Source organism: Nicotiana sylvestris, chromosome 8, assembly GCF_000393655.2.
Source record: "Nicotiana sylvestris chromosome 8, ASM39365v2, whole genome shotgun sequence".
Lineage (NCBI taxonomy): Eukaryota > Viridiplantae > Streptophyta > Magnoliopsida > Solanales > Solanaceae > Nicotiana > Nicotiana sylvestris.
In genome coordinates this window covers 2072040-2094961 of record NC_091064.1, presented here as the reverse complement: position 1 = coordinate 2094961, position 22922 = coordinate 2072040, and the positions used below count along the sequence as shown (strand labels likewise).

Below are 22922 nucleotides of genomic sequence, written 5' to 3'. Positions count from 1 at the left end.
AGGTAGTATGAGGATTAATAGCATGTTTGACCAAACTTCTAAAATCAGCTTATTTTGAAAAGCGTTTTTTCTCAAAAGTATTTTTGGTAAGAAACAGTTTGTGTTTGACTAATTAATTTGAAAAGCACTTCTGAGCAGTAATTTATGTTTGGCCAAACTTTTAAAAAGTGTTTCTAAATGTATTTTTCTCAAAAATACTTTCAAAAAAATGCTTCTAGGTAGAAACTATTTTTTTTTGCTTCTCCAAAACTATTTGTGCTTCTACCCAAAAGCACTTTTTTTTGTTCTAAAAGATTGGCCAAACACTTCAACTTTGAAAAAAAATATATTTTTGGACTCGGAGAAACTTGACCAAACAGGCTATAAGAGTCGTATTCTAGTGAAAGAAGACCGCTGAAAGGTAAACATGTGATTTAATCGTCAATGAAGTGAAATGAAAATCATAAAAAATCAAAGTTTAAATTTAGTGGATGCAAAACACTTTAGCTAATTCTTTTCATTTGTCTAAGCTTTCATTGCGAGCTTGATGAGTTCGATCTTTACAAATTTTAACATTGAATTCACCTTATTTTTGATATTATAAAATTTTTAGATTTAATATTTTTTAAAATTATATGATTTCTCAAATATATATTTATATTCTATATCGAAAATACTGAATTCGATTGGATCTGTAACCAAAAGCTACATCAGCCACTCTTAAATTGAGCTCACAGTATGCAAGTTGGTTAGGCAGTTGAAAAAAACATGTCATGCCTCTTCTATAGGAGAGACATCAAACATGTGTTGATTTAAAGATTTAACGTCATCGGTTGTGGTGGAGTGGTAAGTACTCCTTCGTCCTTAACCAGTGGTCTCGAGTTTGAGTCTTGAGTATGAAATCGCTTTTGTTAGGGAGTGCTTTACCTTCCAATGTGGGACTTCCCAGGCGCAAATCCGGATTAGTCGGGCCCCAATGGGATACCGGATACCGGGTGAGAAATCAAAAAAATTTTAAAGTCAATGTTCAACACATATCTCATCTAAATTGGCACGCTTACCAATACATTTTATGGCTTTGAATATATATTGTTTCAAACAACATAGAGATGAATTTTTGGTTTAAAAGAAAATATTTTTTGGTATACTATCTTGTGGTGCACTGAACAAAAATATAGAATAAACTCGTCCAGGTTTTAATAAATAAAAAATTTGGAACTAGTGGTGAATCTTTTTGGTATTTAAAAAAATATTTCTAATTGAGATGCCTCGTCAGTCGTCATATATAGTTGTTAATAACCATAAAAAAAATGAAAAGTGCAAAACTGAAATATAATATGTTGTTAATAAATAATACAATGTTCGTTGATTATCATAAAAATAAATATTTAATAAATAGCGACTGACATAGATTAAATTAAAAATATATTAAATAACATAATGGGATGAGAAAATTACCGATTTGAATCTTATCAATGATTTCATTTTTATTTGAATTATACATTAATATGTATAATGTATAATATTTGCTTATAATTTATATTTATTTAAAAATTAAAGGTATAAAATAAATTTATGTTAAATGGTTATACAAGAAAGAAATATGAATTTATATGGGATAAATATATAGAAAAGAAAAATAAGGAATTTGTTTTATAAAGAAAATAATATAATATAGAAGAGAGAGAAGAATATAAAAGGAATATTTTTTTTTGGTGTAAGAAATAGTGCAAAGGTTGTAGATGTCTTGGGACAATAACTTGGCCAATTATAGGAGCAATGATGTCAACCAATTTTAAAGTATTAGCATATAACTTATTTGGAATAATGAAGTTTGTTTCACCTTTCATTAGAGCTGTCAAAATGGGTTAGTCCAGTCCAACCCAGCCCAAACCTTGTGAGCTTTTAAATTTAGTGGGTTAGGGCGGATCGGTCCTCTATCTATATGGGCCTTAAAATGGTCAGCTCAGTCCTAAGAGAGTCGCGGGCTAGGGCAGATCGGTTCTTCAATTTTTTTAGAAAAAAATATTTTTTCAAATCTCGTAATTAAAATGCAAATTCTCTATATCTCTAGCTCTTTTTTTTTTAACGTTACATGAATATTTTTTTAATACTTTTCTTTTACTTTCCTTAGGTTCAGGAATTGCATCAATAAGTTTATATGTTAAGGGTTTTTAATTTAGGTTTAACATTATTTGTTGATTTAATCATTATAGTCCATAAAATTTTAAAAATCATGAAATTTGCTAGTGTTGTCAATTTTCTTTGAGGATTAAAACTTGACCTTTTTCTATACTGAAGAGCAATTTAATAATTACTAATATATTAAAGTAACCAAACTGATTATTAGCCACTTAAAGTAATATTTTCTGTTGAAAAAAATTATTATTGGCCACTTAAAACTTTCTTAGTTCGTTGTTAGTTAAGCAAAAGAAAAATTAATCTTGTCATACTACATGCATCTAAAAATATAAATTCTAGTTGATATGGAAGTGTAAATGAACAATCTAAGATTGGAAAATGGGGATTATATATAATTAATATTTTTTAGTTTTTAATTTTTTTATATATTTAAATTTGAATTTAATTAATTTTTGGCTCACGGGCCGGCCCAGGCCCAATCTCGGTCAAGTCTCAAGGGTCAGCGGGCTGACTTGGGCCGGGCTTATAAGCCTCAGCTTTAAATGGGTTAAAAAAATCCCAACCCAGCCCCACCTAAATAGCGGGCTGGGTTGGGCTAGCCGCACGGGCCAAGCCCATTTTGACGGCTCTAATTTCATATATAATTTGTTTAGGAAAAATTACTTATTTGTATTCCGTGTTAATATTAAATTGATGAATTTAACATGCGTTTTATATGTACATTTACCACTGAATTATAGGTAAATAAACAAGTATCGAGTAGATATAAGTATATTCTCAGCTCTTTAGGTTACCAATTACTCGTGACCTTCCATTTCTACGATGGATATCAGGCTTCTCTAAATTTATAAATAATATTTCTAAGAGTTATTTATTTATCGTTTATTTTTTAATTAATTCAAAATATAACTATGATAAAATTATCCTTATCCCTCTTTTCGTCATTTTTTTCTACTATAATATTTGATTAATTTTCTCAATTTGTAAGTTACTGATAGTTTAAATAATGTAATTTTTTTACTAAATTAAAATTTTAAATTCATCAAAATTATAAAGAGATAAGCCTTTTATTATTTGTATAAAAAAGAATCACTAAACTTTTTTTTGGTCTCTGTTGAAATCTGAAGCTAATCACTAGACCCAAAATATCAATATATTTTTGAAAAAACAACATATGCTCAATTGGAAGTAGAGGTGTTCATAAAAACTCGAAAACCCGAACCAATCCGACCAAAAAAACCATACTTTTTGGTTTGGTTCGGTTTAGTTTGGTTTTGGTTTTGAATTTTAAAAACCGATCAAATTTGGTTTGGTTTTGGTTTTAATCAGAAAAAAACCGAACCAAACCGACTATAGGATTAGTTATTTCAAATTTATTATTACACTTATATATAGGGAAAATGCATAAGTACCTCCGACCTATACCCGGATTTCCAACTACAAACTTTTTCTTTGCGGGAATCCTATTACCCCCCTAAACTTATTTTAAATGAAATTATTTGCACCCTTAACGCTGACGTGGCAGAGTGTGTATATTTCACTCTCCCAAAAGAGAGTGAGAAGCAAGAAAAAATGATTTTCAGATTATTTTTTATTCTTTTTTACCATTTTTTCTTACTTTTTTTCTTTTCCTTTTTCTTTGTCTTTTTTTTTTTTCGTTTCTTCTCTAGTTCCGGCGGATATTCATTCACCGGCGACTTTGTCTAACTGTTTTTCTTCTATTTTTTCTTTACACACACAAATTAAATTCTCAAAAAGATCTATTCATAAGCAAAGCAAAATACATTCATATTTGGGGGGGGGGGGAATTCATCATCGGAAAACCTTCTCATGCCGGAAAAAAAATAACGTATTGAAATTTTAACTGGAAAAAGTTTTCTCAGCTTATATTCGTTTTTATTTCTTTTGCTCTTCCTCCCACTCATAAATTACACTTTCAAGAAAAATTTATATAAAACAAAACACACTTAGATCGAGATAAAAATCTATCGCCGGAAAAAAAAAATTCGCCGAAAAAATGGTGTTTGTGAAATTCCGATGACCACCATTTTATGCCGTCGGTGACCAAAACAAAAAGAAAGAGTATGAAATAACCAAAAAAATGAGAATAATAAGAAATAAGAAAAAAGGATAATAAAAAGAAGAAAGAATAAAAAAAGTATTAAAAATACATGTGGGGCGCGTGTAGCTCACCACTTGCCAAGAGTTTGGTTGTCAACGTTAAGGGTGCAAATAGTTCCATTTAAAATAAGTTTAGGGGGGTAATAGGATTCCCGCAAAGAAAAAGTGTGTAGTTGGAAATCCGGGTATAGGTCCGGGGGGGGGGGTACTTATGCATTTTTCCCTTATATATGTATATTTTTATACAAAGTTTCAAAAAATTGATGGTAAATATTAATAGTTTGCACTTCTAGTATAGTTCTTTACCTTTACATTCTAGTTTGATTGGTAGTTTTCTTTTGTTAAGTGTAAGAATCCATTTCGTATTAAAAATAATATATTTTTAATTGAGTCCTTAAATTATTCATCACTATTTGATTAAATTATCATCAATATATCTTGGTAAATAATCGATTTCTCAAAGGGAAATTGATTTGATAGTGTTACGTTGAAAATGTGGTCGGCGGAATATGTGTTTGGTAGCGTATATCTTATATTTAAGAAAAAACTGACAAATAACCGAAAAAACCGAAAACCCAACAAAACCCGACATAAACCGAATCAAGGAAAAACCGACTTAATTGTTTTGGTTCTAATATTTGAAAAACCGACTTACTTGGTTTGGTTTCTTTTTAGGGAAAACCGATCCAAACGGAACTATGAACACCCTAATTGGAAGTTATATATTAAAAGAATTGATAATGCACAATTATATGTACGTACTTGAAAGCGGCTACCAATTTTAATTTCCATTCTTGCCTATTGTGCAACTTAAGGAACTAACTTTACTTATGTATATTTAAGTAAATCTTACATAAATATTTCAAATAAGTTCCAACTTACCAACCTCAAGCCACTAATTATAGACTTACCAAAATTGCCAAATAAATAAGGTTCTTTTCCTCCAAGAATCACACGCAAAAATCTCCTCCCATATTTTTAAGCGTGATCAACAACATTAGATGCAAGACGGAAAGAAAATTTCATGGATGAGGTAGCAAAAAAGGTGATGAAATACAAAAAAATATATATACAAAATTTCAAAAATCTAAGCAAAAAAGAACCTTTTTCAATGGTATAGTTGAAATTCATTGAAAGCATATAGATGAGTCAATATACAAATTTTGAGAAAGATTGGAGGTGATTTGTACTAATTTGGTATAAAAATTCGTAGTTAAAATCGAGTTCAAAATATTCTTTTGCGACACATGTATCACACACATGTATACATGTGATATGCATTTGATACAAATATCATACATATGTTATTCACAAATGATATACAGTGTGATACACATATCATTTTTTCATGTTTCATGTTCTACTTCGAATTTTCAATTGAAACAACCTTAAACTCCACCAAATCATCCCAAAACCGAGATTCAAACTTCTTAACATGTAAAAGTTTATTCTAATAATACCCACTCAAAAGAAAGCAAAATCTTAATCTTTTTGGCTACAAATAGCTAATTGGCCAATATTGATAACACTTGGCTAATATTAGTAATATTTAATGAATTAACTAATTTTTATAATAAACTACTTATAAACGGACATAGCCAGTAATTTCCCTATATTTGAAGGAGGAAGAGAAAATCAAGTAAACGGAATTGTATTCACACATTTTGCCAAGTTTAGCCATATTTTTTTAATGCTAGAAAGGTTTAAAGTAGAGCTTTGGACATGTTAAATATCTGAATCAAACCTTGTAAAATTAGGGCGAAGTGCACCGGTAGTCATTTTAAGCCATTTGTCTAAAATATATCCACAATTTATAATGTATTTCAAAAATTAGACAATTCACGCAAACTTTAATACTAACTATTATGAATTTTTGAGCTGCTAATTTAAAATTCAGGACATAAGATTCGAATTTCTGGACATTATTTTCGAATTTTAGTAAACAATGTCTTGAAGTTTGAAATTTGAGATTTACACTTTAGGATGTTGTGTCCTGAAGTTTGAACGAGTTGACTAATCTTTAAATATATTATAAACTGTAAATATATTTTAAATAACATACTTAAAAGTGGCTACGTGATACCATTTCCACGTAAAATTAATGGCCGGGAATACAATCGTAAAAATAGCATGGTATAGCCAGTTTTCGGACTGGTCATTCAAAAATAGTCAGCGTTTACCAAGTCAATGAAAAATAGCCACTATTTTGCTGCAACAGAGACCGGTCCAGCATAATATACTGGAGTTTGGTGCACCTGTGTATGAACTCCATCATATTTTGCTAGACCAGTATACTTTGCTGGTTCCAGTATAATATACCGGAGACTGGAGCAACAGTGATCGAAACTCCATTATATTATGCTGGACTGGTATACTTGCTGGAACTCCAGTATAATATGCTGGAGTTCAAGTATATACTGACGTATTTTCCGGATTTTCAATAGTGTTTTCGCTCAAATTTATCTTTACATAAAAAGTGGTTAAATTTCGATTACTTTTGAAACTATGTTATTTTTGAACGACCCGTTGTAAATATGGCTATTTTTGAATTTCTCCCAATACAATCCCTTGCTTATCTATTTGGCTATTTGGCTTACTAATTAAGTGTGTCCTTTACGCATATTATACTTAATTAATAATAAATGCAGCAATGGAGGGCAATAGGAAACTGGGAAAACAAGCAACGGATCCAGCTACCATTACCAAAATATCTTCCTCTTCGTTCTTTCACTTTGTCATTTCTTCGAACAGTTTAAATACACCAAAGTCCCACTACAACCACTCTACGTGTTGACTAAATTATGGCGGATCGGCAGAGAAAATTGATGAGCGAAGGGGTCGTAACTTATGTATACATACTTCTCTATATTGCCCTCTCTAGTGGTCAGATCTTCTTCAACAAGGTAACATTAGCATGCTTTTTGCAACTAATTGATATACCCATTTCTTTAAATACTTACGAGGGTCACCTGGAAACAGCCTCTCTACTACATATTACCCTCCCCAGACCTCACTTGTGGTATTATACTGGATCGTTGTTGTTGTATTATCCCGTAAAAGTAGTTCGCTAATATTGGGGAACACTTTTGAAATTTGTAGTCTAATCCAATCCATATGTATTTATGTGAGTTATAAAAACTCTCGTTAAGGTTAAATGAGAAGATTAAGTTAAATTGTTCTCAAATTTAGAAAGTTACTTTTCTAACGTTGCCATATAAACTGGAATAGAGGGAGTAATTATGAGCGGAAAAGAGGATTCATTTACTGGACCCAACTAGTTTGAGATTGAGACTTAATTGATGCTTGAATTGGTTGCTTTCACTATGCTTAAATGCTTTGTGGGTTCGAACCCCACTGCCCAGGGCTTAGTTCAAGTGGTGAAAGTTGAGGTACTTGTGCCCTCGAGCCCTGCGCCATGCGAACTAAACCTGTTTTTTAAGGGAGAATGATAAAGGGAGAGCCCATTATCCCCGTGTTTCGAAGGTTGCTGTTGGTTTTTAACGGTTGGCTCCAGACGGATTTCTCGATCATAAAGAAAATGCTTTGTGGGTTCGATATCCTTGAGAGTGAGAAATGGGTTGTAGTTAGAAATTACATGCACATAACTGAGAAGTTTGATATTGTTTCTGAGCAATGTAAAACCTCTAGGGCGGTGTCCAGTAGCGAAGCCAAGTTTTATATTAGGGTAATTAAGATCGTCATACATGGGAGTTGAACCTGTGACCTAAAGCAATCTTTGAATCCCCTTTGACACTTTACTACTAGAATTTTTCCTTATTTCAAGGGAATTCAACGCCTTATATATAATGAAAAAATAGTTTTATCCTATTACATAGTATAATTTTCAGCATAGAGGATTCAATTGAACCCTCTTCCTCCTATCTAGCTCTGCCGTCGGCGATGTCTACATTCATGGGGCAGAAGCATTCTAGCTGGTCTAAGATATAAGTATATAACTTTCTCTATTTCTCTGTTACAGAGGATATATGTAAATTCAAGGATTTAACAAATAAAGTCCTTCTTAAGCATGAAGCAGAAAGTTATCTTTTTAATTTTATTCTCTTTTAGTAGTTTTGAGCCATAGACTCTCTACCTTCACAAGGTAGGGGTAAGGTCTAAGTATACACTACCCTCCCCAGACCCCATCGATGAGAATACACTGGGTATGTTGTTGTTGTTATTATTGTTGTCCTTTTAGTAGTTTGTTGGTTTTCGAGCTAGCTTGTGCGCACCTTCACCGTTCCACCAGGTACGTGCGTCCTTCCATCACTATATGTACGGGGTTACTCTGCTCACCCACAACTTAGGGTCTTACGCCAATGGGAATAAATCTATATTTTCTTGACGTTGCTGATGTTCGAAGCCTGTTATCTTATAATCTTCATGTCAACTTCATTTGACACTAGACCACATTGATGCGACATGAAACACACGTTAGAGTTCAATGTTCAAGTTATTCTTTATTGATGGAAACCTCACCTTTCTTTCCTTTCTCCTCCTGTAATATCTTTGGGCTCATGTTACTAAATTGGAGATTGTGGAAGCACAGTACTATCCTATTGTTTTGTGATTTGTTTGGTTTTAGGTACTTAGTTTGAAATGGTTGCAGTGATCTATTAGAAGGATTTTCAAAAGGCACAAGGATAAGATTTTTTTTTTTGCATTGAATGATGGTTAGCTTTTCATAGAAGGCTCTCGAGGTGCACCAGTGCTTACAAATGGGTTTTACTTGTAGGAATATATTTTCGAAGTAATAATGTAAGGAACCGCTAGCTGGTTTAACATGTACTTTATTGTTTCTTCTCTGCATATCTAAGACCCAAATGCATTGTCTGGTCACAGGAATAGGATAGTTCATGCATATTTTAAGTCTTTTTTGGTCTGTTTGATTGGAGGCATCTGGATTTAAAGGGGACTTCAAAGACATGTTCCCAATTTCTTTTGAAGTACATCTATAGAAGAGCTCATATCATCTGCAGTTTGTTTTTTCCCTTTAAATCAAATGAGAATGAGATGAAATTGCATCATTTTTGGCGTTTATCTAGCTTTGTTTTTTTTTTGACTACAGTTATTGGTTGTTGCCTTTAAGACTAGTTCACATGTCTGATGTTTCTCAGCTCATGTGTTGTGTGATAATTTGTTCATTGCAGTTTGTTTTGTCGTCAAAAGAAATAAATTTCCCGTATCCTCTTGCACTGACGCTACTTCACATGGTCTTCTCCTCAGTACTATGTTTTGTGCTTACCAAAGTCCTCAAGGTAAGAGGTGTTCTCCTTTTTACTGATTCATTGGGCAACTAGCTAATTTAGGCATTTCTATGCAGATAATGAAGGTTGAGGAAGGAATGACTCTAGACATGTGAGTGCTATTGTGAAAAATGTCATGTTTAATGTTTTGGATAGAGTTCTATATCCAAGGACCTTATAATCTTTTATTACTTTTCTTCACGAAAGAAAGCTTGTTTAGTTAGATGTTGTTCTGCCAAATTCTAAGTAAGTCGCCTTCTGTTGTCTCCTTCTCTTTTCCTTTTCTCGGGCTGCTTTCGATATCTCTTCCGCTGCTTTGCCTGGCCTGCCTTAGTAGCTGCGTAAGCCAAGGCGGGAGCATTTAGCTGGTCATTTAATCACAAACAAGTTACAGATATACTTTTCAGTAAAACTATATTTTTATTGTCATTCCTAAAATGATGAAAGGAATTTGTTGCCGCCAGCATGTTCCTCCATTATGTGACAAAACACCACATAGTTTTAATTCTCATATTTATAATTATGCTAAATCAGATATCTATTTTAGCATAAGATGGATTAGTTTGGATAACTTACCAAAGGGGGTTGCACTGCATTGTTATCAATAAAGCAGCGTTTATGAACAAGATAAAGAAAAAATTAACAATAACCTTTCTTCCTCACCTATTAGTATAAAGTAGAAACTTCATCAATTTTAGCATAATTTTTGTGTTCGTGCTCAAAATCCATACAACATTAGTAGATGATAGTTTGTTACTGTACTTATTTTTTTTCCTTTTCAGCTTTTGTCCATTAGACTTTTTGAAGACTATCATTCAATGTGCCTAATTAAGATTTCAATATGCAGATACATTAGTTCGGTCATCCCAATTGGTGCTATGTTTGCTATGACACTTTGGCTTGGGAACACTGCTTACCTTTATATTTCTGTTTCATTTGCTCAGATGTTGAAAGCAATCAGTAAGTATTTCTGTTATCCAGCTGTCTTATGTTCTGTAGTTCAAAGATGTTAGAGATATTTAAAGCTTCACTATAGAGATGTGCTGATAGATGAAATGTCAGAGGATGTTTCATGCCAGATGTTTAGACTTAGACGCTGGGCTGGTGGAAGGCCTGCTCAAGTACTCTATAATCTTTGTTCACTTGTGTCAGAATTTGATTTCACATTTTTGGGTCTCATTGCAGTGCCAGTAGCTGTCTTCATCCTTGGAGTTGCAGCTGGACTCGAAGTGATGAGCTGCAGGATGCTTCTCATAATGTCTGTAATCAGCTTTGGCGTACTAGTAGCTTCTTATGGAGAAATAAACATTAACTGGGTTGGTGTCATCTACCAAATGGGAGGTGTTGTTGGAGAAGCTTTGAGACTTATATTTATGGAGATTCTGGTAAAACGGAAGGGCCTCAAGCTAAACCCCATATCTGTCATGTACTATGTTAGCCCATGCAGGCAAGTACATTTATCATATGAAAGCTGGAATCCTTTTTTAACATTATGTTTTGTTTTAATGTTATAGAAAGGCAATGTGAATGGAACTCTCTTGTTACACATGCAGCGCTCTTTGCCTTTTAGTTCCATGGATCTTTTTGGAGAAGCCAAAGATGGATGAACAACTGACATGGAGCTTTCATCCTCTTGTTCTAACTCTAAATTGCATATGTACCTTTGCCCTGAATCTCTCTGTTTTCCTGGTGATCTCACATACAAGTGCCCTGACCATCCGTGTCGCTGGAGTTGTCAAAGATTGGGTGGTTGTACTGCTATCTGCACTACTTTTTGTTGATACGAAGCTGACACTTATTAATCTTTGTGGTTATGCTATTGGTAATTTTCGTACTATCTTATCTGATCCAAGAAACATAGTGCCTTAAATATTCAAATTGTTTCCGGACACTTTCTTACATTCATTCTACATTATCAAGACGTGCTGTTATGCAAAATATCATCATCTTCTTCTTGCTTTGGCTCGTTTTCAGTACCTGTGTAGCTGATTAATCCGTTTGCCTTATCTCTTAGGATTTGTGTAACTATTTTTAATGGACTGTACTTTTGCTGTATTGAACCCGCTGCTAGTCCTGGGGAAATATCTTTCTATATTCTATTTGACCTTGAGTAACTACTTTAATTTTTCCAATGTTGACATTTGGTGGGAGCGATATAATTGTAACTTCTATATTAGAGCCTGCCTGTATACTGGTAGAAAGTGATGGTTATGGACCTCGGCAATGACCTTATTTTTCTTGATGATTACATTGAAGAGAAGCTAGTATTGATAAATACTGGCAACAACTTATGTTGATTGAGAATTTATTGTGTTTTTTTTTCTCAAATTAATTTTTAGACTTGGAGTAATGCTAATCTTGTTCGTTCTATGTCTATGATGAAAAATATAAACATCGATGGTACTATTTCTTGAGCACATTACATAGTAAAGTTGTTTTTTGTGCAGCTATTGCAGGTGTAGCTGCATATAACAGTCACAAGTTGAAAAAGGAAGCTTCCCGAGTAATCTCAGATGAGTCTCGAGATGCTCTACCTTTAATTTCATCTTCAACGTCCAATGAGTAGATCTACGTGAAGAGCATTCTTGCAGTCTATTCTGAGGTCTTGAATGTAAAGGAGCAGAGAAGTCTGCAAATTCCACTATGTTTTCTTTCTTGTTTCGGGAGGAGGTTTTTGTTCATTCTTAAATGACGCATTATTTGAGTACTGCTTCAGTATTGTTTGTTTTAGAAGAAGCTACAGTCAAACATGGTGATATTCAAGTCAGGAACTCGTCTACGGGTGCAACGTTCTCTACTGCTTCTGAATTCGAGACATCTGGGCACAAAAACAGAAACAATTACAGTGACGTATAAGGTAGAGGATCCGACCTTTTCTTTTAAATGCAAAACGGTTGGACAAACACCTCTCTTTGATAAAGAGGTTGGACTAGGATATTCTTTTGGTTGAACATAGAAATCCATAAGTGCTGACAGTTGATAAGCTAAAACAGATTCTGGATGATTTATTGCAGCAGTGCATTGTATATTTTGTATTAAAATTGCTTCCAAATGTAAATCTGTTGGAGAATTTGAGTTGTTCTTAATTAAGACAATCTTCTTTGTAAGGTTAATCGTTTTTGCTTGACATCCATGTTGTGATTATCTCCAGATTTATTACTGTTGTTTCTTTTACTTTGGTTACTTTACTACAGTCAAACCTCTTTATAACAGCCTTGTTTGTTTCAGATATTTTTGGATGTTATAGCGAATTGTTGTTATAGAAAACGCATAACAGAACATGAAATGTGGTTCCGGAAAAACTTGGCTTTTATAGTGAAGTGCTGTTATATAAGGATGCTGTTATAGAGAGGTCTGACTGTATTTTGCTGTCAACAAGCACACTTTCTTCATCACGCTCCATATTATCAGAACACGTGCTATCAATATCAGTAGCTGCTACCTTAACAATCAAGATCAAGTATTTCATGCAATGAATTGATGAACAAACAGCAACTGCAATCACAGAAAATGATACATTAACATCAAATTTTGCAGATTATTAAGATGCAAAACCAGCAAAAGTAGAGGCGGATCCAGTTCGGAAATTCTAATTTTAATTGCCACTGAAACATGAAAGCACGACTTGATTCTCTATGCATTAGGTGAAGATGTTACTTTTACTAATGGTTTTGTTTTATAGGGGTATTGCTTTTCAAATTTCCTGATAATTCCATTATAGGAACTGAATCTTAATGACAACTTGTCATTGTTGTTTTAGAACTTCAGCTATAAGAATGCTGAAGTTCAGCAAATATAAACAAAAACTTCAGCTCCTAGAATGCTGAAGTTCAACAAATACAAAATAAACTTCAGCCCTAAAGTTCATCACAAACATAACAAAGATTCAGCTAAAACATGCTGAAGTTCAGCAAATATAGAACAAAACTTCATCTAAAACATGCTGAAGTTCAGGAAATAGAGAACAGAACTTCACCTACTAGAATGCTTAAGTTCAACAATTAAAAACAAAAACTTCAGCCAACACTTGGTTCAGCAATTTTTGCTACTCTAGGCCCATCTACTAGAATGCTGAAGTTTGTGTGATTGTTTTTGCTACTTCAGGCCCGTATGCCTGAAGTTACGCGAAAAGTGGGTACGCTTGTAATTTTTTTTGTAAAGCGGGTATAAGTTAAAACATAACCCAAAAAGAGAGTATAGATGCAAATGCCCCAACCGATTCTTAGATTTTCGTGTACCCGCTTTTTGGGTCACGCCATCTACATAGGTTCGGGCGACCGGACCCGGATCGCCTAAAATTTTGCCAGTCCATCAAAAACGACCTAAGGAACAATAGTCATCGTCGTCATGACCGTTCATCATTTTTTGGCGTCTTAGTGCCATAAAACTAGAATTTCGCCCGATTCCTATATTTTCGTGTGCTATAGCCCACGACATCTACATGGGCCCCGGCAACAGACCTGCATTGCCTAAATTTTAGTCGGCCCATTAAAAACAACCTAAGGACAAATAGTCACGTCTCTCCATGACCGTTACTCATTTTTGGCGTCTTAGGGCCATAAAACTGGAATTTTGCCCGATTCCTAAATTTTTATGTGATATAGCCCACGCCATTTGTATGGGCCTGGGGACCAAACCCGGATTGCCTAAAATTTTGCCGGCCTGCCAAAAATGACCTAAAGAATAATAGTCATCGCTTCGGCATGACCGCTCCTTTTTTTTGTTGGTATTTTAGGGCTATAAAACTTTAAATCTGCCCGATTTTTAGATTTTTGTGTGTTATTGCCCACGCCATCTGCATGGCCCGGGCGACCAGATCTGGATCTCCTAAAATGTTATTGGTCCATCAAAAACGACCTAAGGAACAAAAGTCATCGCCTCGCCATGACCGTTCCTTATGGCACACGCTATCTTTATGGGCCCAGATGACCGGACCCAGATCGCTTATAATTTCGCCGGCACATAAAAAATGACCTTAGGAACAATAGCCGTCTACTCGCCTTCACCGTTCCTCATTTTTTGGCGTTTTGGGTCCATAAAACTAGAACTTTGCCTTATTTCCAAATTTACGTGTACTATAGCCGAGCTCATCTACATGGGCCCAGGAGACCGGATCTGGATCACCTTAAATTTTGTCATCCCATAAAAAATGACCTATGGAACAATATCATAGTTTCACCATGACCGTTCTAGTTTTTTGGCGTTCTAGGGAAATAAAACTTTAATTCCATCCGATTCTCAAATTTTCGTGTGCTATAGCCTACAACATCTGTATGGGCTGGGCAACCAGCTTCGGATCACCTAAAATTTTGTCAGCCCATCAAAAATGACCTTAGGAACAATAGTCATCACCTCGCCATGACCGTTACTCATTTTTTGGTATTTTAGGGCCATAAAACCGAAATTCCGCCTAATTCCCAAATTTTCGTGTATTAGATGATCGAACTTGGATCGCCAAAAATTTATCGACCCATAAAAAACGACCTAAGAAAAAATAGTCATCACCTCTCCATGATCGTTACTCATTTTTTTGGCATTTTAGGGCCATAAAACTAAAATTCTGTCTGGTGCCCTGATATTTATGTGATATAGCCCACACCATCTGCATTGGCCCAGGAGATCAGACCTCAATCTCCTAAAATTTTGCCGGCCCATCAAAAATGACCCAAGGAATAATATTCATTGCCTCGCCATGACCATTCCTTATTTTTTTGGCATTTTAGGGACATAAAACTTTAATTCCGTCCGATTCCTAAATTTTCGTGTGGTATAACTCACGTCATCTGCATGGGCTTGGGTGACCACACCCGGATAGCCTAAAATTTTGCTGGCCCATCAAAAATGACCTAAGAAATAATAGTCATCGCCTTTCCATGACCGTTTCACGTTTTTTGGCTTTCTAGGGCCATAAAACAAAATTTTGCACGAATGCCAGATTTTCAAGTGGTATAGCCCACGCAATCTGCATGACCCCGGGCGACCGGACCCGTATCGCCTAAAATTTTGGCGGCCCATCAAAAATAACCTAAAGAATAATAGTTATTGTCTCGCCATGAGCGTTATTTGTTTTTTGACGTTTTAGGACCATAAAATTAGAATTTCGCCCGATTTTCGTATTTTCATGTACCATTAGCCCACGCCATCTGCATGGGCCTGGGCGACTAGACTCAGATCACCTAAAAATTTTCCGCCCATCAAACATAACCTAAGGAGCAGTAGTCATCACCTCGCCACGACCGTTCCTCGTTTTTTGGCCTTTTAGGGCCATAAAACTTGAATTTCACTCGATTCTCAAATGGGTGGGTTCGAAGACCCGAGATGTTGATGGGTTTAAATTGTGGGTCTTAGGACCCGTGAGGGGTAAGAATGGGGTATCTTGGTTGACAAGGATCTTAGGAAGCTAGTGGTAGAAGTTAGGATGGTGAACGACAGGCTGATGGCTATTAAGCTAGTTGTGGGAGGGTCTACTTTAAATTTGATTAGTGCTTACGCGCCTCAAGTGGGTTTGGACGAGGAGAATAAGAGGCGCTTTTAGGAAGAATTTGACGGGTTGGTTCATGGCATTCCGCTCACCGAGAAGTTATTCATATGAGGTGACTTCAATGGTCACATTGGGGCGACATCTGGGGGTATGACGGTGTGCATGGCAGCTTCGGCTTTGGAGTTAGGAACAGAGGAGGTACTTCGTTGTTGGACTGTGCTAAAGCCTTTGATCTGGTAATTGCCAACTTGTGTTTTCCGAAAAGGGAGGAGCACTTGGTTACATTCTAAAGTTCATTGGCCAAGACTCAAATTGATTATCTACTCCTCCGAAAATGTGATAAGAGTCTGTGCATGGATTACAAGGTTATACCAAGCGAGAATCTCACGACTCAGAATAGATTATTGGTGATAGACTTAGAGATCATGAGGAAGAGGAGTTTCGAGGGACGTGTATGGTCAACCCATGATCAGGTTGGATGCTTTGACTAGTGACAAAGCGCAGAAGTTAGGGGGAGTTGTTGGCTATGAGATCCTGGAGGACCAGTGAGGACGCGAGCTATATGTGGACCACGACAGCGGAGTGTATTAGAGTAGTTGCGAGAGAAGTGTTAGGGGTCTCGAAGAGTTTCTCTAGCAACCACAAAGGTGACTAGTGGTGGAGTAAGGAGGTACAAGAGAAAGTGGAAGCCAAGAAAGTGGCATACTTGACACTTATAGAGAGCATGGACGAGGATGCGAAGATGATGAACAAGGAAGGGTATAGGAGGGCTAAGAAAGAGGCAAAGTTAGCAGTTACTACGGCTAAGACTGCAGTGTTTGGGCTTTTGTATGAAGAACTTGGGACAAAAGGCGGGGACAAGAAGCTATACAGGCTAGCAAAGGTGAGAGAGAGAAAGACACGTGATCTGGATCAAGTTAAGTGTATCAAAAATGAGGAAGGTAGAGTTTTGATGGAAGAGGATCATATTAGACGAAGATGGCAGACATATTTACCCAAATTCCTGAACGAAGAGGGTGATAGGGACATTATGCTGGGCAACTTGGAGCACTCCGAGATGCACCAGGATTTCGGGTATTGTAGGCGCATAAGAGTAGAGGAGGTCAGGGGGCCTATGCGTAAGATGCACAGGGGTAGAGTTACTAGGCCAGATGAAATACCTGTGAAATTTTGGAAGAATGTGGGTAGGGCAGGTTTAGAGTGGCTCAGTAGGCTATTCAACGTCATTTTTAGGACGAAGAATATGCCCGTTGAATGGAGGTGGAGTACGATGATTCCTCTGTATAAAAACAAGGGCGATATCCAAAGTTGCAATAATTATAAGGGGATTAAGCTGCTAAGCCATATTATGAAAGTTTAGGAAAGGGTAGTTGAAGTGATAGTGAGGACCAGTGTGTCCATTTTTTAGAACCAGTTCGGTTTCATGTCGGGGCGTTCGGCTATGGAAGCCATTTATATTGTAAGGAGATTAGTGGAACAGTATAGGGAGATGAAGAAAGACTTGCACATGGTGTTCATTAGCCTAGAGAAAGCATATGACAAAGTCCCAAGAGAGGTGCTCTGGCGATGCTTGGAGGCTAAAGGAGTCCCAGTAGCCTACATTAAGGTGATTATGGACATGTATGATGAAGCTAAGACTCGGGTTTGGGCAGCGGGAGGAGACTCAGAACACTTTTTGGCTATGACGAGGTTGCACTAGGGATTAGCTCTAAGTCTATTCCTATTTTCCTTGTCGATGGACGCTTTGACGAGATACATTTAAGATGAGGTTATTTGCTGATGACATAGTTTTAATTGACGAGACGCAGGGTGGTGTTAGCGAAAGGCTGGAGGTTTGGAGCCATACCTAGAGTCTAAGGGTTTCAAGTTGAGTAAAACCAAGACGGAATACTTGGAGTGCAAGTTCAGCAACGGTACCCAGGAAGGAGATGTGGAGGTGAGGCTTGATACGCAAGTTATCCCCAAGAGAGGTAGTTTCAAGTATCTTGGATCTATAATATAAGGTAATGGGGAGATTGATAAAGATGTCGCGCATCGTATCGGAGCAGGATGGATGAAGTGGAGGCTCGCTTCAGGTGTCTTATGTGATAAGAATGTGCCGCTAAGATTTAACGGTAAGTTCTACAAGGTGGTAGTTAGACCGACTATATTGTATGGAGTAGAGTGTTGGCTATTCAAGAACTCTCATACCTAAAAGCTAAAAATAGCTGAGATGGGTTTGTTGAGGTAGATGTATGGGCATACCTAGTTGGATAAGATTATCAATGAAGTTATACGGGAAAAGTTAGGAGTGGCCCCTATGGAGGATAAGATGTGGGAGGTGAGGTTGAGATGGTTCAGGCATGTTAAGAGGAGGAGTGTAGAAGCTCCAGTTAGAAAGTGCGAGCAGTTAGCCTCGGTGGAAAGCAGGAGAGGTAGAGGTAGGCCTAAGAAGTTTTAGGGAGATGTTATTAGGTAGGATATGGCGCAACTGGAGCTGACTGAGGAGATAGACCTAGACAGGAGGGTGTGGAGGTCAGAGATTAGGGTAGAAGGTTCGTAGGTAGTCGAGCGGTTCGCTTTGTCTTACTCAGTTCGCTAGATGAAGACCTAGAGTTTGACTGCATTCTTGGATTCGATCTTATTTCATATTGTTGTTATTCTTACTTGTTGCAATTATCTTTTCTTTTTCAGTCGTTTTCTAGCAGAAGGTCTATCGGAAACAGCCTCTATGCCCTTCTAGGGGTAGGGGTAAGGCTGAGTACATCTTACCCTCCCAGACCCCACTTGTGGGAAACTACTGTGTTTATTGTTGTTGTTGTTGTCTCAGATTTTTGTGTGATATAGCCCACACCATCTGCATGAGCCTGGGCGACTGGACTCGGATCGCCTAAAATTTTGCCGACCCATAAAAAATGACCTAAGGAACAACAGTCATCGCCTCTCTATGACCGTTACTCGTTTTTGGGCATTTAAGACATTACATATTTCACCCAAGAATCGTCTACTCTATTCCATATTTCTTTCTAATTTTCAAAGCAAAGTCGTAAACCTCAAGGGGTTCATCAATACATTTGGAGACACTTTCCCTTTGCATACACCTCTTTGCCCATACAATTAGCTTTGGTGTCTCAATTAAGACTAATTAAAGGGGTAGTGCTCCCTATAATATCTTCTTACACACCCAGGTTCGAACCGGAAATTTCTGGTTAAGGTTTGAAGGATCTTATCTATTCCACCACAAATCTTGGTGGGTACGTGTATTATATATATATATATATATATATATATATATATATATAGAGAGAGAGAGAGAGAGAGAGAGACTGAAATTAGTGAGTTCAGTTGGATCTACTGAAAAATACTACATTTGTCCCTTTGGTTGCCCTTGTTTTTCGCCCAAAATCATACAAGTGCAGCTTCAAGATAGCGCACATGAAGAGTTATATGTTGTGCTAGTGGCTGAGCGCCTACGAATTCTAACAAAGGGATTTAAAAAAAATACAAGAATGCTACGGGAAGAATTTGAACCTATGACACAACTATTTTTAAGTCACCTTTGTCTCTGCAGTAACAACTTCTCTTATTTCGAAGTATAATTATTTGACAAAGGATTCAATTGAACCCCCTCGAATCATGTAGCTACACCGCTGGTTGTGCTCACATAAAAGAACATCAATCACCTATCAGATCTACTATATGAATCCTCAGCATTTACCCGGTCTTATATATTCATATTCATTTCATTCAAATACCTAATACCTGGTCCATATTGCAAAATTAAGAGACAACGGTTCTTAGGATTATTGCTATTGTATGCCAAGTCCAAATTGTACATTTGAAGAACCAGGTCCTCCAGTTAGGGACAATTATGTTGTAAATTAAGTAAAATATAAATAAATAAAAGTATTTTATTTCTCATAATTTAATCTTTTAGATGAGGTGGTTCACATATTAAAATATGATATCAGAGCAGACAAAAGTTTCGAGTTTGTGAAGATTCGTCTACATTATTCCATAATGCTTTCTAATCTGCAAAGCAAAGTCATAAACCTTAAGAGGTTCAGCAACGGATTTGTAGACACTCTCCCTTTGCATGCACCTCTTCATCCATGCAATTAGCTTTGGGGTTTCATCCTCTGTATTAAAATCTCCAAACTTCTCATATGTATAAAACCAACTGCAGAATCCTATTAAAGCAATGTCCAAGAATCCAATTTTTTCACCTCCAAAATAAGGTTTTTCTCCAAGAATTCCTTCCAACATCCTTAAGCTATCTATGTAGTTTTTCTTCTTTGTCTGCTGCTCTTCTCCTTTATTCATCCATAGCTTACGCCCCGAATCAAACACCTGGCAGAAAAGTTCCTGAGTTAATTTTGAGTAATTACAATTTTTAACCACAAAGGCTCTCTCAAATGTTAGCAAAAAAATACATGCTAGTTGAGGTTTGAACCTCTGACTGCTTAGAGCAAAATCAGGCACATAACCAACACAACAGGAGGCAATCTATGTCAAGTGGTGTCATTTTTTTCAATTTATTAGTTTTTTCATAGTATTAATACATATATTTAGTAAAAATTTCCTACACAACGGTGTCGCGTGACACCACTTCCTTGTAAGTATGTCCGCCCCTGAGTTTTGCTACATATGTAATATAGTCTAAAATGAAAGCAATGAGTTCAATTGAACCTACGCCGGCAACAACACACTTTCCTCTTTATTATTTGGAAACTTGACGTTTGATAAGCACATAAAAATTTATTTCTATCAAGCATCTTTCTAAATAATCTATTCGAAGAAGAACTTAACTTATATACACTAACAACGTAAAGATTTTTACACTGTCAATGTATTTCAACATGTTATAGAGGTAATACTGATCCAAAATTTTATGACATATTCATGTAATTATCTTTTAGGCAACCTGATAGTGTATAAGATTTGACATTGTCGGTGGGTAGAAGCTAAACTCTTGAAAAAAAAAATTATTACCTTTTCCACATAGTCAGCCCAGAATATAGCTTCATATTTTTCATAAGGATCAAAAGGAAGAAGTTGAGCTTTGTCCTTCCAGACCTCATCAATATACTGGACTACATTTAGTGATTCAAAAACTGGTTTTCCATTGTGAATCAAAACTGGTATTTTCTGGTAAACTGGATTCATTTCCAAAAGTAAATGACTTTTTTCACCTAAGTTCTCTTCTTTGTACTCATATTTAACACCTTTTTCAGCTAGTGCTACTCTGACTCTCATGCCATACATACTAGGCCAGAAGTTCAATAGAATCACCTCATTTTCTGCCATTTCTTGATCAAGAAAACTCATTTATTAACAATAGGAAGTTTTAGTTGATCAATTTGATAGATGTTGATGCTTATATAAATCTATTCTTGAACTGCTGGATTTTGTAAATTTTAGCTTATGTATTAACGAAATGTACTGGAGCCAGACTTTCATAGATTGTGACAATATCTACCTGGCATAGGGCGGACAGCTGATCCATAACTTTCGATATGGAGTGTAAATATATATGTAAAAATCTCTTAAAATTTCAACAAATATTAAATTTGAACCCATAATTTTAATGGTATAATTAGTTCAACAAAGTTGTACTTATTAAGTTTCAATCCTAGATCCGCCTCTGACCTGGCATGGCTAAAGGTTCCAGTCTGTTAGATAGCAACTAGCATATCAAATTGCATAATATTTTAAAGAGTTTAAATTTTGTGCGCCGACAACATATAGGTTATTTTATATTAGGTAAAATCGACTTATTATAGTAAATATACTTTCATCTTTACTCAAACAAGTAATGAGGCAGAATGCAAATCTGATTAAATTACTAAAGATTACTTTGCAAATGTAGGTTCTTTTGCCTAGATCGATAGGACCAAGATTTTCAAGTCTTGTCTTGGCTAGGCCAGGGATCTAAGAGTTGTGGATACCTTGTACTGAATGTCACTCTATATGTCAAGCCAATATTGTTATTTTTACTTAATTTCAGTCAAGGCTCCAAATTTATGGTGTAGTAAAGTAACATCTGTAGTAGTAAAATAGAGCTAACTATCCGAATCCTTTTCCTTCTTTTTTTTTCACAATAGTGGTGTCGGGCCACTATTGTGAAAGGCCCTTTCCCTGATCCTGCATGAACACGGGATCGATGTGTTATGTACCGGGTGTAAGCACGTGATTTTTGCTTTACCAGCAATCGCTCCAAAAAGAAAATAAAAAAATAGTGACAAATGACTGCGCATACAATGTTTCGAGTTTTCCGTGACATGTGTTGTTAATCATTTGCGGGTCTGTCCATTTTGCATTTAGTCTTACCAATCAAAATACAAAGCATGTATGTCAGGGTAATTAAAATCATAATTCGGTCGTTAAAAGAAAATCCACAAAAAATATGAAATGCATCTAGGTGGTGATTTAAAACTACTTGAATATTTCAATATGCGAGTGATAACTGTGTTAAAGGTTTAAATTAATGATTGTTTTAATGTCATTGTTTTATTATTTCTATTTATTTAATTTTAAAATTAGGAAAAGGAACAAAAAGAAAAGAGTGCAAGATTAACCGGACTTGGGCCTATTTGAGCCCAAAAGCAGCCCAAATCAGCAGCCCAAGCGACCCATTCCCCAGGCCATCAAAACGACGTAGTTCAACACCAAAACTACGTCGTTTCAGGGATGATTAATCTGAGCCGTTCATTTCCAGTGATCCGATGGCCCTTATTAGCCCTCATGACCCGACCCACTCCCATTTTAACCGACCCCCTACTTAACCAAAACGGCGCCGTATTGATAAGCCTCCCCAATCCTGACCATCAATTGTGATCAATCCAACGGCCAGGATTCAGTCACCCTCCCCGTATATAAACTTGACCCCTTACCCCACGCCCCAAGCCACACCCCCCTTCAGCCACTGTTCACCGTCTTCCCCAGGACCCCTTTCCTCTCAAACCCCTAGCAGC

At 36.1% G+C, this 22922-nt stretch overlaps 3 protein-coding genes across 3 annotated transcripts; 2 read left to right on the top strand and 1 right to left on the bottom strand.

Annotated features, from left to right (window-relative positions):
• The first annotated feature begins 6891 nt into the window (after positions 1–6891).
• On the top strand, positions 6892–12615 carry LOC104232442 (probable sugar phosphate/phosphate translocator At3g14410). Its single transcript, XM_009785653.2, has 7 exons — positions 6892–7145; positions 9393–9500; positions 9566–9600; positions 10336–10448; positions 10674–10935; positions 11042–11310; positions 11936–12615. The coding sequence occupies exons 1-7, from the start codon at positions 7044–7046 to the stop codon at positions 12052–12054; spliced, it is 1008 nt and encodes a 335-aa protein (XP_009783955.1). The 5' UTR covers positions 6892–7043; the 3' UTR covers positions 12055–12615.
• A 4078-nt stretch (positions 12616–16693) lies between these two features.
• LOC104232449 (uncharacterized) lies at positions 16694–17329 on the top strand. Its single transcript, XM_009785663.2, has one exon. It carries the CDS (start codon positions 16694–16696, stop codon positions 17327–17329), a length of 636 nt encoding a protein of 211 aa, XP_009783965.2.
• A 1623-nt stretch (positions 17330–18952) lies between these two features.
• LOC104232441 (probable glutathione S-transferase) lies at positions 18953–21255 on the bottom strand. Its single transcript, XM_009785652.2, has 3 exons — positions 20941–21255; positions 20051–20298; positions 18953–19049 (listed from the first exon to the last, which is right to left on the bottom strand). Exons 1-3 carry the CDS (start codon positions 21253–21255, stop codon positions 18953–18955), a joined length of 660 nt encoding a protein of 219 aa, XP_009783954.2.
• Positions 21256–22922: the final 1667 nt, after the last annotated feature.

Excerpts from the sequence above, each read along its gene's own strand:
- LOC104232449 (XM_009785663.2), top strand. The coding sequence starts at position 16,694 with ATGGACGAGGATGCGAAGATGATGAACAAGGAAGGGTATAGGAGGGCT.
- LOC104232442 (XM_009785653.2), top strand. The coding sequence starts at position 7,044 with ATGGCGGATCGGCAGAGAAAATTGATGAGCGAAGGGGTCGTAACTTAT. Across the intron at positions 9,501-9,565 it reads TGCTTACCAAAGTCCTCAAG|ATAATGAAGGTTGAGGAAGG; the intron begins GTAAGAGGTGTT and ends ATTTCTATGCAG. Across the intron at positions 10,936-11,041 it reads TACTATGTTAGCCCATGCAG|CGCTCTTTGCCTTTTAGTTC; the intron begins GCAAGTACATTT and ends TTACACATGCAG.
- LOC104232441 (XM_009785652.2), bottom strand. The coding sequence starts at position 21,255 with ATGGCAGAAAATGAGGTGATTCTATTGAACTTCTGGCCTAGTATGTAT. Across the intron at positions 20,299-20,940 it reads GGGCTGACTATGTGGAAAAG|GTGTTTGATTCGGGGCGTAA; the intron begins GTAATAATTTTT and ends CTTTTCTGCCAG. Across the intron at positions 19,050-20,050 it reads CTAATTGCATGGATGAAGAG|GTGTATGCAAAGGGAAAGTG; the intron begins GTGCATGCAAAG and ends ATGGGCAAAGAG.